The following is a 17,283-nucleotide window of genomic DNA, read 5'->3' on the forward strand; positions in this document are numbered from 1 at the left end:
GCGGGGGACTGTCAAGTTCCTCCTGTTTAAAGTTGCTATTTTTCCTTTGTAATTAATAAGTATTGCAGGAAAATGCTTTGAGATTATGCAAACATCCTATTTCTTACCATGCTTTACCTATTGACTTTAGAATTCCTGGATGGTTCTTGCCTGCAGCAATAATTAATGTGGTATTTGTTTGCATAGCTGTGATTACCTATTTTCATCTCTCCTACATTTTAAAACAGGAATTCTACTATAGGGAAGAGCTGGCCCTTTCCCCCATTTATTTATCTATTCAATTATATATTTAGCTCAGTTTGGACTCATGCATATTTTATTCCGTGGACTATAATCCAGTACTATCATTATTTATTTTGTTGTTCAAATTATCCAAGCTTAGGCTTTGGGAGCTCTTTCTTTCTTTCTTTTTTTTTTTTTTTGAGACGGAGTCTTGCTCAGTCGTCCAGGCTGGAGTGCGGTGGCACGATCTCGGCTCACTGCAAGTTCCGCCTCCCGGATTCTGGCCATTCTCCTGCCTCAGCCTCCTGAGTAGCTGGGACTACAGACACCCGCCACTACGCCCGGCTAGTTTTTTGTATTTTTAGTAGAGACGGGGTTTCACCGTGTTAGCCAGGATGGTCTCGATCTCCTGACCTCGTGATCCACCCGTCTCGGCCTCCCAAAGTGCTGGGATTACAGGCGTGAGCCACCGCGCCCGGCCGTGGGAGCTCTTTCAAGCTAGCTTCTGTGCCCTTTGACATGCCCCATAATTTTTAAAAAACAGCTTTCTGGAGGTATAATTGACAAATACAAATTGTGCTAATTTACACTGTATAACTTAATATATATGTGTGTGTGTATATATATGTGTGTGTATATATATATATATATATCAGCTTTCTCAGGAACCTCACAGACCACATATGTTATTCTCAATGTGTGAACTCAGAAAAGGGCATGTGAAATCGCCTTCCCTGAGCACAATTACTCAGTTACTACCCAATTATCAGAAGTATCCAACCCAGGACCTCAGGACCTTGGCATTTTGCCCTGTGGAGAAATAGACTTGCCATGACAAAAGTAGCAATTATGAAGAAGTTACAACGGTTTTAAAAAAAGAGTGGGTGTGGTGGCTCATGCCTGTAATCTCAGCACTTCGGGAGGCCAAGGTAGGTGAATCACTTGTGGTTAGGAGTTAGAGGCCAGCCTGGCCAATATAGCGAACCCCCGTCTCTACTAAAAATACAAAAATTAGCTGAGTGTGGTGGTGCACGCCTGTAATCCCAGCTACTCAGGAGGCTGAGGCAGGAGAATTGCTTGAGCCCAGGAGGCGGAGCTTGCAGTGAGCTGAGATTGTGCCACTGCACTCCAGCCTGGGGTGACAGAATGAGGCTCTGTTTTTAAAAAAAAATCTTTAAGTTCTGAAACTTTCTGAACCACTAACATGTATGGCTGCTGGCTTCCTTGCTGAGAGGGCATGTGAACATCAGCTTGGTGCTTTCATCCTCGGGCAGAGAGGAATGACAGAGAAGGAACTCTGAAAAGCATCTCCTCTACAAAGGTGACAAGAACACTGGCAAAAATGGTCAAAATCAACTTTTTCAGAACTCTGGAAATTATCCAAAGGCTTGCAACAATTGGAGGAATGTTTAAGAAAAACAGCCTGAATCTCAGTAAAAACAGCCAGGTTTGTGACATTTTAACTTGGGCTATTCCTACAACCTCTGATATGGTAATACAGGAGTTACCAAGAAATTATTTGTCAGTTAGAGCAGGTAAAAGAGTTCTCAGAGGAATTTTCCTTGAATAAAAAGCATCCCCCTAACCACTTCTTCACTAGCAGAAAGCATCCTGAAAAATCAAGCTGCAAGCATAGATATGCAAGCTAGACGCCTGCGTATGTAAATGACAGCGGGTGTAACTGGAAGCCAGGTACATTCAATATGGTGATTCCCGCTCCCTTTCCTTGTCACCATATGTGCCAGTTTCATGGCACCAGCCAGGTAAAGCCATGTGTGCAGGTGTCATGGCAACAGCCAGGTAGAAGTCACATTTGCATAATAAATGATTAGGCTGGGAGGGCCAGTTTCTTCACAGGCTATGTAAATGACACTCCTGGTCAAACCAATCCCCCGGGCCCTATGTAAAACGATCACTGCTTCCTCCAGCCTCTCTACAAAATCAATCACATTCCACCCCAAACCTGGAAACCCTCTCTTGGGCGACCTGCTCTCTCAACATGAGAAAGCTTTCTCTCCCTTTCCTCTTCTGTGTCTATTAGAGTTTGCAGTCCTAAACCCACTCCTTGTGTGTGACTACGTCCTTACTTTTCTTGGTGTGAGACAATGAACTCCAGGTATTTACTCCAGACATTGGAGCTGTTTCAACAGTTTGGCTGTGTCCCCACCCAAATATTATCTTGAATTGTAATCGCCATATTCCCCACGTGTCTAGGTAGAGAGCTGGTGGGAGGTGACTGGATCATGGGGGATGTTCCCCCATGCTGTTCTCATGATAGTGAGTGAGTCCTCACAAAATGTGATGGTTTCATAAGGGGCTCTTCCCCCTTCATTCCTCTGTCTCTTGCCTGCCACCATGTGAAGAAGGTGCCTGCTTCCTTGCTTCCCCTTCTGCCATGATTGTGTTTCCTGAGGCTTCCTTAGCCACGTGGAACTGTGAGTTAATTAAGCCTGCTTCCTTTATAAATTACTCAGTCTCGGGTATTATCTTTATAACAGTGTGAGGATGGACTCATACACCCTCTTCCCCAGCTTTGCAGTCTCCTTAAGAACTAACAGCCCTGCCACCTCTGGAGGGGGAATGGGAGGGCAGAAGGGGTTTGATGCTCTCTCAAAACACCATTCTCAGATCATCGCCATTCTTTGACTTATCAGGAAGTTCTCTGGGAACCTCCATTTACAGGGCTTTTAAACATTTTACCTAGTTCTGATGCCAGTAGGCTGAGGGAGGCCCCCAAAAGCAGGTGGCACCTTGACCCCAGCCAGTGTCCAGGATGTTGACATTATCGTGAGAAGGAATTCAAGGATGAGTCAGAAAACAGGGAGAGTGTGGAGATTTATTGTAAAGGGAAAACTCAAAAAAAAAAAAAGGGGGGGGGAGAGTGTGCATACTCAACAGAGAGTCTTACAGTGGGGTTTGCGGTTTCTATCTTCATGGGTTTCTTTCACCAAAGGGGTGGAATATTCATGAAGATTCCTGGAAAAAGGTCGAGATTTCTTGGAATCTGGTGCCTCTCATTTTTACACCAAATACAGGTGTTCCCAGAACTGTCATGGTACTGGTGGGCATGTGATTGAGTATGTTAATGAGCATACAATGAATTCCTAGGAGAAACCTAGGTCAAATCCGGTGCCATGTTGGGTCCAGTCAGTCTTAGCCAGCTTGGTTCACACCCTGGCTCAGTCCCTAACTTCTGCAGCTATTCTGATAGTTTCCTTTTGCTTAGTCATATGAAACTACTGCCTGGAATATTCTGTTCTCTTGTGACCACCCTGTATTATTCCTGTCTCAACTCAGTTTCCATCAATTCCTGAGGCATTTGTCAAAAACAATCAGGGGGCTTGGTGTGGTGGCTCATGCCTGTAATCCCAACCCTTTGGGAAGCCAAGGTGGGAGGATTGCTTGAATCCAGGAATTTGAGACCAGCCTGGGCAATATGGCAAGACTCTGTCCCCACCAAAAAACCAAACAATAAAAACAATCAAGGATGATTGTTTAATATTGCAGTTGCCTGAGCCAGGGACAACAGTTGAGACCAACTCAAAAGCTGACCAAAAATCTTAAAGGAAAATTTGGGGAATGAGATATGAAATGTGAAAGGGAAGTAAAAACTTGGGATCCCACTTCACTCGGCTAAAAAGAAAAAATTAATCTGAAAGCTGAGTCATGCAAGAAGCTGCCTTTTCTTTTGTTCCTAACCAGATAGCTACAGATAAAAGGTTAAATATCTTTACAGGTAGCTACTCTATGTTCACGTTATCTTATATGATGTGCTGATTTACTGAGAGTGAGAGGAATATATAATTGACTCTTCCCCTACCGCTCCTTTTCTCTTGCAACGTGTGGATGACCATGCCTTCCCTCTTTCCCCTCCAGTCCACTTTGCCCCTTTAAACATTGAAGTGCTCAAATTCATGTTTGGAGAAAGGCACAGACCACAGACTGTTTCTGTGATTCTGTGTTTTTTTCTTCCAGGAATGTCCTTAAACTTGGCCAAATAAACGTCTAAATTGATCGAGACCTGTCTCAGATATACTTTTTGCTTTACCCCATTGAGGGCTTTGGAAAGTTGCAATATATTCCTGAGAATCTGGACTGCTCTGCACACCTGTGTGAGATATTCTCCTTTATTTAAAGTCAACTGATTATGAACAGCAATCACATCCACCAAATACCTTCATGGCAACACCTAGTGTTTGATTGAGTAACTGGGGACCAGAGACTAGTCAAGTTGACACATAAAACTGATCATCACAAGACAGAACAGAGCCATATAGGAACAGAGCTATATAGGAACATTATAAACAAAATGTTTATATAGCATTGAAATTGGTATTAATCATCCTTGGGGCAGAACTCAGCATACCTCCCACCCATCCCACTGGTATGCCCCAAAGCCCACTCATAACTATACATGTGAAAGTACTGAGAGATAAATGGGCATGATATATGCAACCTATTCTCCAAAGGTTCCAGGAAACTAATTATGTAAACATATACACAGAGAATGATAAAGCAAATGTGACAAAATATAAAGCATTGTTAAATCTGGCTAATAGGTACACAGGAATTCTTTATGCATCCTTGCAACTTTTCTGTAAGTTTGAAATTATTTCAAAATAAAACTTTTTAGAAAATGTCCACAAAAAGCTTTGTAGAAGAACATTAATATCACCTTCATTAAAAGTAGCCAAGGCTGGGTACCGTGGCTCATGCTTATAACCCCAGCTCTTTGGGAGGCCAGGAGTTCAAGACAGCCTGGGCAACATGGCGAGAACCTGTCTCTACAAAAACAAAAACAAAAACAAAACAAAAAACAAAGAGCAAAACACACACACACACACACACACACACACACACACGCACTAGTGGGGTATGGTGGCATGTGCCTGTAGTTGCAACTACTTGGAAGACTGAGGCAGGAGGATCACGTTAGCCCAGGAGGTCCAGGTTGCAGTGAGTGGTAATCACGCTGCTGCACTCCAGCCTGGGTGACACAAGGAGACCCCATCTCAAAATAAATAAATAATTTAAAAAGGGAAAGCAGTCCTACTCCTGTATTTAAAAAATGAAACACCATAGAAAATAGTTTTTTTGTTTGTCTGCTTGTTTGTTTTGAGACGGAGTCTCGCTCTGTTGTCAGGCTGGAGTACAGTGACAGGATCTCGGCTCACTGCAACCTTCACCTCCTGGGTTCAAGCGATTCTGCTGCCTCAGTCTCCCGAGCAGCTGGGACTACAGGCATGCGCCATCACACCTGGCTAATTTTTTTGTAGTTTTAGTAGAGATGGGGTTTCACCATGTTGGCCAGGATGGTCTTGATCTCTTGACCTTGTGATCTGCCTGCCTTGGCCTCCCAAAGTGCTGGGATTACAGGCATGAGCCACTGCGCCCGGCCGTAAATAGTTTTTTTAACTGGAAAAAATCTGCATTTTAAGATATTTGCTGAGCCTGTAATCCCACCTATTAGGGAGGCTGAAGCCCAGGAGGATCACTTGAGCCTAGGAGTTTGACGCTAGCTTGGGTAACAGGGCAAGACCCTGTCTCTAAATCTATTATCTATCTATCTATCTATCTATCTATCTATCTATCTATCTATCTATCTATCGTCTATCTATCTATCTATCAATCATCTATCTAATTTGCTGATAATGAATATAGCTAAGATTTATTGAGGATTTATATGCCAGACACTGGGCTAAGCTTTACCTACTTCTAGTGTCTAATCCTCACAACCACCCTGTAATGTAGATATTTATGCCCATTTTACAGATGAAGAAACAGACTGAGGGAAGTTAAGTAATTTGCCCAAGGTCTTGCAATTAGTAATCAGCACAGCAGGAAAGCCAAACCTGGTTTCCCTGTTGCCTTAGCCAGGCCTCTTGATCGGTTACTACATTCTATTAAAAAGGACCTTAATTTCCCTGCCCTCCCCCAGCTTCTGAGACACACAAATACCCACACAAGTTATTTTACTGGAGAGGACTTTTAAGGACGATCCTCTCTAATTATAATTTTTACTTCTTCTGAGAGTCAATCAGGTTAATATAAATGGCTAATCTCTAGAAATAGTATGTTCCACTTTCATTTAAAAGCATTATTTTGCTCCACTAGAGAACATCTCTTTATTTTCCCTGAATTAATCTTTCTTTGACCATGGCACTGGCTTTTGTTTTCAAGCATGTTGTCCTCTCTGTTTCACCCTTCCTCCAAAGAAAATCGATGAGCTACTTGCTTAGGATTTCAGGTAGAATAAAAACAAAAGAAGGCAAGAATTGTCTAAATTTAAAGTGCTGGAAAATCCAACATTTTATTTACTACATTTTGGTGACTACATAAATGCTGAAACATTTTAACACTGAAAAGCATGATGGCATCATCACTTGCTTTTTTTTCTTTTTTTCTTTTTTGCTTAGCAAACACAGCAGATGATATTGCACGGCATAAAGTGAGAACAGTAGCGAAGCTTAAAATAAATGAAAGAAACCTTAATGCAGTACGGGAGATACTCAGAAACAAACCAGAATAATGCCTAATGCATTACACATTTTTGTTGCTACACACAAAAATACAGAAGAAGCATTGGACAGAGAGAAAGAGAGAGAGACAAAATATTAGCAAACAACCATAACTGGGTACAATAATCATTTAGTCTGAAATGTAGATGCAACGTAGAAACTACCACTGTTTTCTAATTGACAAAGAAAATGACAGCAACATTTGTCTTTTATCAAAAAATCTTCTAAGCCCCTCATGGTTAGGGTTTTAATTAATTGTTTAATTATGTATTTACCCTTTTTTTTTTTTTTTGTCTTTTTTTCATTGTTAAGGAAGAACTCCCTCTGCTCTTGGAAGATTTTCTACTCTACTGATCTTTTCTATTTTATTTTATTTTTACCTGATGATTGTCTTAGGCACCCTCCTTATGTAATAAACCATCAAGCTAACTTGAACAGGGAAACTGAGTCACACTCAAACAATAGCTAAGGTCAAAAGTGTAGTGAAAATAGAAACAGGAGGAAGGGATAGGTCTAAGTGAGTGACAGATAGGCTGATTCAGACAGGACAATAAGCACAGGGAGATATGAAGACAACTACCAAAGCAAGTGGAAGACAAGGTTTTCAACTTTATTGTATTGAAAAATACTTGTCACTTGGTTCAGACGGCAAATCTAAAAGGAGCCCACAATGATTATGTAATAAATGCAGAACGTACCACAACAAATCGAGACTAACATGGAAACGGATGTGACCTTGTGAATACAACGCCGCTCAGCGTTTCACTGCTGATTTAACAGTTGACTCCCTCACCATTGTCCTAAGTTTCCATAACTCATCGCACAGCATTGGTAATAAAAACAAATAATTGGTCAATGCTTCCCAAAGCACACTGAGTGATCCTGCAACCCAAAGCAGATTTATTGCCCTATTAAAACACATAATGAGTATAAAAATGTTCCTAAGAAAGTGTAACGTTTGACCTGAAGTCTAAGCCCTCTCTTTCCTTCCCCATCACAAACACCCCTGTGGAGGGAAAAAATAAATAAAAAATAAGGCAAAATTTGTATGTTGAGAGGGAAAGTATTTACATCTATGGGTTTATGACGTGTAGTCAGAGCAACTTCTTTCAGCAAAATAAAACAAAATAGTGGGCACCGACTCTTCTGAGGATGCCACTGTCAGTTGAGAATTCCAGGTGTGTGCTCATCACAAGTAGGGCCAAGTATCTGAACTGCCTCCATGAAGGGAGCTGAGGGCAGGGATCATCTCTAGTGCAGAAAAGAAACCAATCGGAAGATGAAGAGTGAGTGGAGACAAACTCAGAGAGGCATGGAGTACATTCACCCCAGGACCCTGACATTTGAGGATGACTCCTGTAACTTTGGTAGGGATGTGTGGGGAGAGGAGGGGCAGTCGTGAGTAGCAGATTCCAAGAAACTGATTTGGAGAGGAATGTGTAACTTTGATTTTTCCCTTAAATTCTATTGATAATTGAGGCCAAGCAATCGTGTTTTGCATCTACTGTGGACTGGCCAGAGGGGAAGGGGCCGGGTCAGCTGCTCCCCAGCCTTGACTTTCTGTCTAAGGGCATGAAGCCATTACACTCTCCTCTCAGCTTTGCAAAAGGAACTGTGTCTCCATGCCCTGCCCCCTGCCTTGAAGCAATTGAGAAACTTGGGAAAACCTAGAGGATTTCCAAATTCAAGTTAGCTTGTCTCTTTGAGTTTTTACACTCTACTTCTCATACCCGTGCGAATGGTTAAAAAAAAAAAAAAAAAAAAAAAAAGTAGCAAAGTATCTCACAAATGCCAGTGCTTTGAAATATTTAAAAAGTCTTAAATTCTTTGGAATTTCAGGTCTTACCTGCAAAGTAATCTTTTCTAAAAAAAATTAATAAATTAAAGGAAGAACACGAATAATGCCTTTCTTCTTTCTAAATGACAAAAAGGACTATCTTGAAACACTCACTTTGGCATGTACAAGTTTCTGAGGGGGTCCTGGCAGTGTTTACAGCACACATTGAAATACCTACTAAGAAAAAGCTAAAGATACACCCTGCAGTTAAGAGAAGCTCTTGCCTTCAGCTTATCTTAGCATTGAGAACAAAAAGATTGTAACATAAAGCTTTGGCCATTTCAATTCTACTATATACATTTTAAAAACTACACAGTCATAAATTAAAGCAATGATTAAATAAGCTCATATAAAATGTAATTAAATTAAAAAAATCACAGCACATTATAGAGAAAAATAGGAACCAGCTCACCAAAAAGAGATTATATATATATATATATATATATATATATATTTTTTTTTTTTTTTTACCCTGTGGAAACAAATTTTCTACAGAACACAAAAACTTCATAAGTAACCATCAAAACAAAAATCATTTCTTATTCCATTCTTGCTTTTTTTACACAACCCTTAACTCACTGGGGGAACATTTCCAGAAATTAAGTCTTCCTTGAGCAACAGAGCAGTTCTGCCAAGAAAATAAACCCCAAACCAAAGGGGAGGGGGGCATCCCAAACATACAAACTACAAAATAAATAAGAATTATAAAGGTTTTTTTTAAAGTAACCTTAACAATGATCAAACTACTAAGTTCTGCCTTATCACATAGACTCTCTATACAACATAACCCTAAAACTTTATTACTATGAGGTATTTGGAGGAATTGGTAAAAGTTATGCACGGCCTGCCTGGTGGAGGGACAGGTGAAGTCAGGTGGGGGGAACTTGAGAGGGAACAAGGAGGAGGAGCTTTGGTTTATCAGCAAGAAATTGGGGAAAAAAAGTCATCCTTTGGTATCAAAGAAAGTTTCATTGCATGGTTGCACGGAAAAAGCACCACGGTGAATCATTATTCCTTTTTTTTTTTTCATTAGTGGCCTTTCTAAGAGGCTGAGGTATTCAAAGAGTATAAGGTGAAAGAGGTCAACAGCGGTTTAACACTTTGGTTCAAGCAAGGCACTCGTCCTAGGAGTTTACAAAGTTTGCAACATGTTTGCCTAGAGATTTACAAGTAGAACTAGCAGTCATAAGAGTAGTATTTCCTAATGTTGTTGTTGTCATTATCGTATCGTTATTAAGAATGAAGACAAGTTTACACACTGAGTGAAGAGTGAGGAAGGGTGGTGGGGGAAGGGAAGGGGCGAAATTCCCTCTGCAGACTGAGACCGTGCATGAAAATATCTTTGGTATTCTTTGGTATCATCAATGTGATTAAAATCACCAATGGAAATTGAGTGAGGTAGCGTCTTTGGTTCACACTATAAATAGTAGATCTTTACACTTTTTTTTTTCTTTCTTTCTTTTTTTTGTTTTGGTTTTTTTGTTTTGGTTTTTTTTTGTTTTTTTGTTTTTGTTTTTTTTTTGTTTTTTTTTTTGTTTTTTTTTTTACACGTGGAAGTAGCTATTTTTTTACCTTCTGCTTCTTTGTCCTTACTATTTAGGAAGTAGTTACCAAATGTACTGTAAAGCTAACCACACCACAGTAATAACCCAGAAGGCCAAACATGTCTCAAAACAGCCTCTGGTGTTTGAATGCACCCTAAACAACTAGATAGAAAAAGGAGAAGTGCTTTCTCTTTGTTTGCTAAATGCATAGTTTTCATCCTTTATGTACAAAGAAGGGAGGACCTTTCTTAGGGAAAATGCCTTTACAGCTCATGTGAAAATGTCCTAGGACTCTTTGGTATAGCAAAGTTTGCATTTAATCTGCAACTACGGTCATTCACCTGGGGTAGCAATGGGAGTGGAATGAATCCAAAAGTAGTGTAGTGCTTTTATATTTTCCTGGAAAAATAATTTCGCTTTTTTTGCGGGGGCACAGTGAGTGACATGTTCATTTAGAACTTCTGGATTTCCCACACATTTTCTTTGGTCTTTGTAGTCTATTCCAGCTGCATCCGGGGACTGGAATACTCAATTCCTGACATCCCGAGCTCTTTTACCTGAACATTTATTGACGTCTGGGGTTTTGCGGTGTCCAGACGTCACACCTCCCTGCCCTCTACAAGAAAGCTTCCAGTGATGACAGGACCTGAATGACTTATGGCCAGAAACAGACTAACTTCCATTCTACCAAAAAAAAAAAAAAAAAAAAAAAGAAAAAAAAGAAAAAAAAAAAGGATTACTTTAAGTGCAGTTTTGGAATAAACACACAGACAAATAAAAGAGTAAGATAGATACCTTTTTCTGGTAAATTTTGCAAAAGAATTGAGAAATGATGGGTGAACAAATGGCACATGATCGGCTCTGTGGAATGTAGATTAAAAAACTCAAGCCAGAAATTAATGTTACATTCAATAGGAATGGAAGCATTGTGTTTTTTTTTCTACATGCCAGTTCAGGAGCAAGTAAAGAATCGGTCATACATGATGTAATAAGTGTATTGCTTGTGAGAAGCTGAGTTTTGTCCATCACGATTTCTAAAAAGCAAAGGATGTGAGTATGCTTAAACAGTCGAGTAAAAAAATTGCTTTTCAGGCTCTGATTTGTGCATCTGTTTATGAGAAAATATATCTCTAAGCCCTGAAATTGCATAATGGGTGCAAATTCAATGCTGGTATGAAAGTTATCTTTGGTGTTAGCAAATAGGATAACTGGTGAGTTTCTTAAAAAACCATTATGGTGGGATACTGAAAATGAAGCAATATTCTATGAGACTGTGCCTACACAGTACCAAAATAATTGGTCAAAAATGTAACATGGGCCAGGTGCAGTGGCTCATGCCTGTAATCCCAGCACTTTGGGAGGCCGAGGTGGGTGGATTACCAGAGGTCAGGAGTTCAAGACCAGCCTGGCCAACATGGTGAAACCCTGTCTCTACTAAAAATACAAAAATTAGCTGGGCGTGGTGGCGCCTGTAATCGCAACTACTTGGGAGGCTGAGGCAGGAGAATCACTTGAACCTGGGAGATAGAGGTTGCAGTGAGCTCAGATCGCACCACTGCACTCCAGCCTGGGTGACGGAGTGAAACTCTGTCTCAAAAAAAAAAAAAAAGGTAACATGCATGTTGGATTGATTTTGGGGTTAATATATAGTAACAACAAATAAAAAACATGGTTGTCTGAATTCTGCTTTTCTTTTCTTGGAGTATTGAATTTGGTAAGATTGTGTGTAGACACAGCTTGAATTTCCCTGCATTTAGAATTATCACGTTTTAGATAAATAAGGCTTTCCTCCCTCCTAAATTATAAATACATTATGTAGCTGTATCCCCGGCTCCCTCCATTCCTGGAGAGAGAGAAAATGTTAATCAGTTTTTTCCGTTTTGTTTATGTCATTGACAAGATTCTATTTTTTAATAAATCTGAAGGGTGGCCATTTAAATGGTCTCTTTCAATAGCTGAACTATAATTGTGCCATATTTAGAAGGGAAATTTTTAAGCTGGAATTGTGGGTGAAATTTTTTTAAAAAGACAAAACATGTCAAGGCAAATGCAGTATTTCATCAAAAGAGAAGTCTATGTTGGTTTCCTCTTCTCATTCAGCAGCAGACATGAAGGAGACACAGATAGACGGCTTGTTCAGTTTGCTTCACCTCTCTAGTTGCCTGCCTGTTACAGACCTAGACAAGGTGCTGAGATTTGATGCTAAGGAGTTATGCTTTGTGTCAAGATGGTTCAGTTTTATTCTTTGGCATTTTTAATGAATCTCAATAAAACAACTTATCATTAGGATAACATTTAATTTTATAGTTCTAAGTAGGGGTGGTAATTAACTAAGAGTATCCAATTCTTTACCTAATGGCATAATAGGCATCCACTTACATAAGTTACAGTCCAACTGAATTCAGAGAGAATTTTTCTGGAAATCTAATGATTCACTGGGGTACCACTAATACAACTTCTTTTTTTTTTTTTTTTTTGGCTTTGATTTCTACAGCTCTGGTTAAGTGATTTGGAAAAATAGATTTAAAATTTTGTATTTGTAAGCTCAGGTCTAGTTTTTAATCTGTCCCTGTTAGAGAGCAAAATCTATATTATAAAATTTCCAGCTTAATGCAGTAGCAAGAAAGAATGCAGAACGCTTTGGAGGGTATTCTTAGTTCAATAAATTGATTAATACCAATAGATCAAAAGTCTTGTCATCCACGAGAACACTGGCTTTTTCTTTGCAGTTCCACCAATTCCACCATTTCTGCTGTTTTATTGATGTCCAAGTGATAAAATTTCTGGGATTGGCAATAAGTTAGTTTGATTACTTTTTAGGATACTTATAAGTACTGAATAGTTCATTTGAATAATTTTTTTTTTACTTTATTTGTATTTGTAAAGTATTTAAAAGAGGTTTTTGGTGCCAAATGCATAAAGCAAATATAAGTCAATTAATCTAAGGATAGTTCTTCATTTAGTGACCTTTTATAAAAAGCATTACTTTGGACGAATTTTCTACTTTAGTTACCTTCCCTGTTAAACTTAGTTTTCTAGTGTAAAAATGGGGTCCTACTTTGGAAAGATCCTCAGGTTTTCTCAGCTAGGAACAGATTATGGAATTATGTCTATCTCTCTACTTTAGTGACATTTATGGGTCCTGAAAAGGAGTGTGCCATCTGGATGTACACGTGTACTGCATCGACCTCTCTGCTATGATATTAATTGCTTCCCTGAAGCTACATTCTTTCTTGCCAGTTCTGAAAACTCATATTTCAAATGCTTCAAGAGTCATAAATAATAGTCATGATTCTATGTGGCATGTGTATTACAGCTAGATCAGTTCATACGTATAACTTTACATAGTATCTTGTGTAAAAATAGCTTTGGTTATTAAAATCATTGCAATAAAATACCTGCACTATAATATTAAGTGTGTTCTTTGGTACCTAGGTGATTTTTTAAATGGATGGACTCTTGTTTCATTTCTTAAAAAATATCTGAACATTCCTTAACAAACAAAGAGAATGCACTGGTTTAGGTGTCATTCAAATTTTCTTTGCTGGGTTTGAATCTGCATTTAGGTTGCGGGCCTGGCAGGTTCAAACGCTAGGCTAGATGAGCAAAATCACTAATCCAATGAACTCAGACAACCCCATACCATGTTGGTTGCACTCCTATAGCACAACCATTTCTGAAGACCAGCTCTGCCTAAGTCTCTAACCACTGGTGGTGGTGGTTGTGTGTGTGCGTGCATGTGTGTGTACATGCACGCACACACACATGCACACACACCCACACACAGTACTGAGACATCATACACCTTCGTGGCATGGTAGAACAGATGAGAAAGTTCGATCTTAAAAGATGTCCGCTCAATGGCTCAAAATCACTATGCTCCAAACCACTAAACAGCCAAGCACAGCGAGGATGGTCATGGATTGAAGGTGTGAGATCCAGTGGTGTTTTCCTGCTCATCATTTGTCTTGCCAAGTCGCCGCCCCGCTGAAGTGTGTGTCTCCAAACAAAGTCAGAATGCAGGTGAGCTAAGTCTTTGGTTTCTTTGGACTATAAATAACACTTTTTTTTCTTCAAATATTTCTAAGTATAAACCTGCTATCTTGAGGTCCTGGTCTTTTAAAAATTTTTTTTTAATTTAAAGCTTTTCCACCGAGGTTTTAGTTTGTGGTTCTTCATGCTTTGGTACAAGTGCTTGATGAAGAAGATGAGTTGCCTGAATTGGAGCTGCCCTCATCCTGCCACTTGTCCAGACTCCTCCTCCTTGCGTTCATGAAGAAGTTGCTGACAGTGCTCAACTCCAGCCCCAGCTGCTGGGAAATGGTGATTTGCAATTCTTTGGATGGACGCTTATTTTCCTTGAATATTGCATGTAGAGTTCGACGCTGAACATCTGTGAAGACCAACCTGGGCTTTTTGGGTGTGTTGCCTCTATCTTTCCCATGTTCTTGTTCTTTCCTTTTACATGCTGTGAAGAAACACAGAAGATGTTAGAACAAATGATCTAGGGGAGAATCAAGAGTAAGAAAGAGCTCATAAAAATTTGTTAGCCACTCCTCATGGCCTGCTTTCTGTTTGCTGACCTCTGCTTTAAGCACCATGGGGGGCTGGGAGGAAAGAGTAATAAGAGAATGGAGAATTGGGATATAGGTGAAGTTCTGTGAGGCCTGGGTGTGGGTTGTGGCTTTGATGAGTATTTGCTCTTTGTCCTGGGTAAGTCAGTTAACTCCATCTGGGCCTCAGATTCCTCACCTGTAGAATGTAAGTTTCTGGCTAAATGAACTTATCACTTTGAACTTTTGTTTCTTCATCTGCAAAATGCATATAAGAATACCTACCTTGCTGTGTTGTGGTATGAAATAGTGTATGTAAAAGTTTATGCTAACTTTACAAATGCAATGCCTTGTTAGTAAGAAGCAGTTGTAGCCCTCAAAGGGTTTATAGTCTGCTGCCAGTAGAATATTAAGAGCCTAATCAGAGTCTGAAAACATAGTAGAAAGGAATTGCATTTGTTTCCCTTCTGATCTTTTTTATTTTCCAGGAAAATCTGTATATAAGAAAGTTCAGTATATAGTTTTTTATCATGGCCATCAGTCTTCTACCGATTTTCTAGTGGAACCAGGAACTGTGGAGGTGTGAACCACTCTTCCTCGACATTGAGACTAAACCTGCCAAGTTAGCCATGTTCATCTTTGGGGTCTCTCTGTGCCTCCTTTTTGCAAGCCATGCTCTTGGAGTCCCCCTCATCCCTTACCTGGTCTCCCACTGAGGGGCCCATTCCCTACCCATGCATGTTTGGTCCTGTATTACGAAGCTGCTTTTTGGCTGCTGGAGCTATTCTAACATATCATCCCAATGCAGCCCTCAGGCCCCAGGGTTTGGCACCAGATCAGGGTCTCTCCTGATTTTAGATGCCATAATTCTCTTTCCATCCTAATGTGGCTCACTAGTTTCCACCTGCTAAAGGACTCTCAGGGCTGCACTGGTAACAATGCACACCGCCCCTCCACCCAATCTCCACCATCAATCAATCCCCACAACCATCCACAAATAACCATATAACCCAGGTGCTCTGATATGCGAATGCAGCCTTAAGACAAGGCTCCTATGCCCTCACTGCAATCAGATTGCTGCCTCTTAGCCCCGTATGTAGGTGTTCTAGAGCTGCCACTGCCACCTTTATATCTGGCTGACTGTACCTCTCATCCCCACCATAGTAGAAGATGGATGGCGCATGCTTCGTGGTGGAGGGAGGGATTGCCACTCTTCCATATCGCATCCCTCCCATTGCTGTCCTGCCTGTTGCTGCCTTCTGCTTCACCACATGCATCTGTGTATTCCAGGTTCTCAATTCCTTACCTGATGGTTCACCAACTCTGGCTAAATTCAGCCTCTGTGCTCTCCTCAGCCTCCCCCTCCCTTTCATTCGCAGCTGGGTAGATCCTAGACTTCAGAGTTCCTGTAAAACTTTAGGTGCCCATTGGTAGAAATTAGCTCAGCAACAGATCAGCTGCATAGCTCATAGGTGAAAGCTGGAGAGGGCTCAAGGCTTTACAGTCCAATCCAGAGGGCTCCAATTTTTTAAAACAATGTGCTACTTAGTAAAAAAAAGTTCTGAGTGTATATTCCCTTATATTATTTATTTATAAATCATATACATGTGTTAGTATACTACTGTATTGTGCACATTATAAAACATACACAATACAAAAACATTTTTTTTTGAGACAGGATCTCACCCTGTTGCCCGGGCTGGAGTGCAGTGGTGCAATCTCAGTGCACTGCAACCTCTGCCTCCCTGGGCTCAAGCGATCCTCTCACCTCAGCCTCTGGAGTAGATGGCACTACAGGTGCGTGCTGCCATACCCAGCTATTTTTTTTGTATTTTTTATAGAGCTGGGGTTTCACCATGTTGCCCAGGCTGATCTTAAGCTCCTGGGCTCAAGCAATCTGCCCACCTCGGCCTCCCATTAGAGGTGTGAGCCACTGCCCACAGCCCACAATACTAAAATTTTTAAAGGGATAAAATAAAAATAGACATGAAATTCTCTTCTAGAGATGCATCTGCTTGCCCAGACCCTGGGGTGTATTCACCCCACTTACGGGGCCACTGATCCAACTATTAGTAAATATAGGAGTGAGAATTTCAGAATGAACATGAAGGGAGGGCTCAGTCATGAAAGAGAGATTTGTAGGCAAGGCAGGCCTTATGGCCTTTTGTAACATGTCTTGTAGGTCACTTGCTATGCTTCTTGCCCACCATGGGGGGCGGCATCAACCTAATGGGCAGTGTTACTAAATGCCCAACTCCCTCAGAGCCTCGAGTTATATACATCCTGAGCCAGGTGAGAGTCTCCAAATAGAGTTCCTCCTCCCAGGGGCCTACAGCCCTCACTGGGCACCTAGATTAAGTCCCAGAAAAAAATGACTAAAGTCAACTCCAGTTAGTTTGAGTCAGCCCATGTAGACACAGCCTTATACAATACTGATGCAGATGGCTGATTCATTGACTTAAAAATGAATACAAGGCCAGGCGCGGTGGCTCACGCCTGTAATCCCAGCACTTTGGGAGGCCGAGGTGGGCGGATCACGAGGTCAGGAGATCGAGACCATCCTGGCTAACATGGTGAAACTCCGTCTCTACTAAAAATACAAAAAATTA

General features: G+C 40.6%; 1 protein-coding gene across 1 annotated transcript in view; it reads right to left on the bottom strand.

Moving 5' to 3' along the window:
• Positions 1–13,883: 13,883 nt before the first annotated feature.
• ONECUT1 (one cut homeobox 1) overlaps positions 13,884–17,283 on the bottom strand; it is a 36,564-nt gene continuing 33,164 nt past the window's right edge. Inside the window, exon 2 of the mRNA XM_010361376.2 lies at positions 13,884–14,589. Within this exon, the coding sequence (XP_010359678.2) occupies positions 14,297–14,589 (293 nt within the window). The 3' untranslated portion in view covers positions 13,884–14,296. The remainder of the gene's footprint in view (positions 14,590–17,283) is intronic.

This window comes from Rhinopithecus roxellana, chromosome 5 (genome assembly GCF_007565055.1).
Source record: "Rhinopithecus roxellana isolate Shanxi Qingling chromosome 5, ASM756505v1, whole genome shotgun sequence".
Taxonomy (NCBI): domain Eukaryota; kingdom Metazoa; phylum Chordata; class Mammalia; order Primates; family Cercopithecidae; genus Rhinopithecus; species Rhinopithecus roxellana.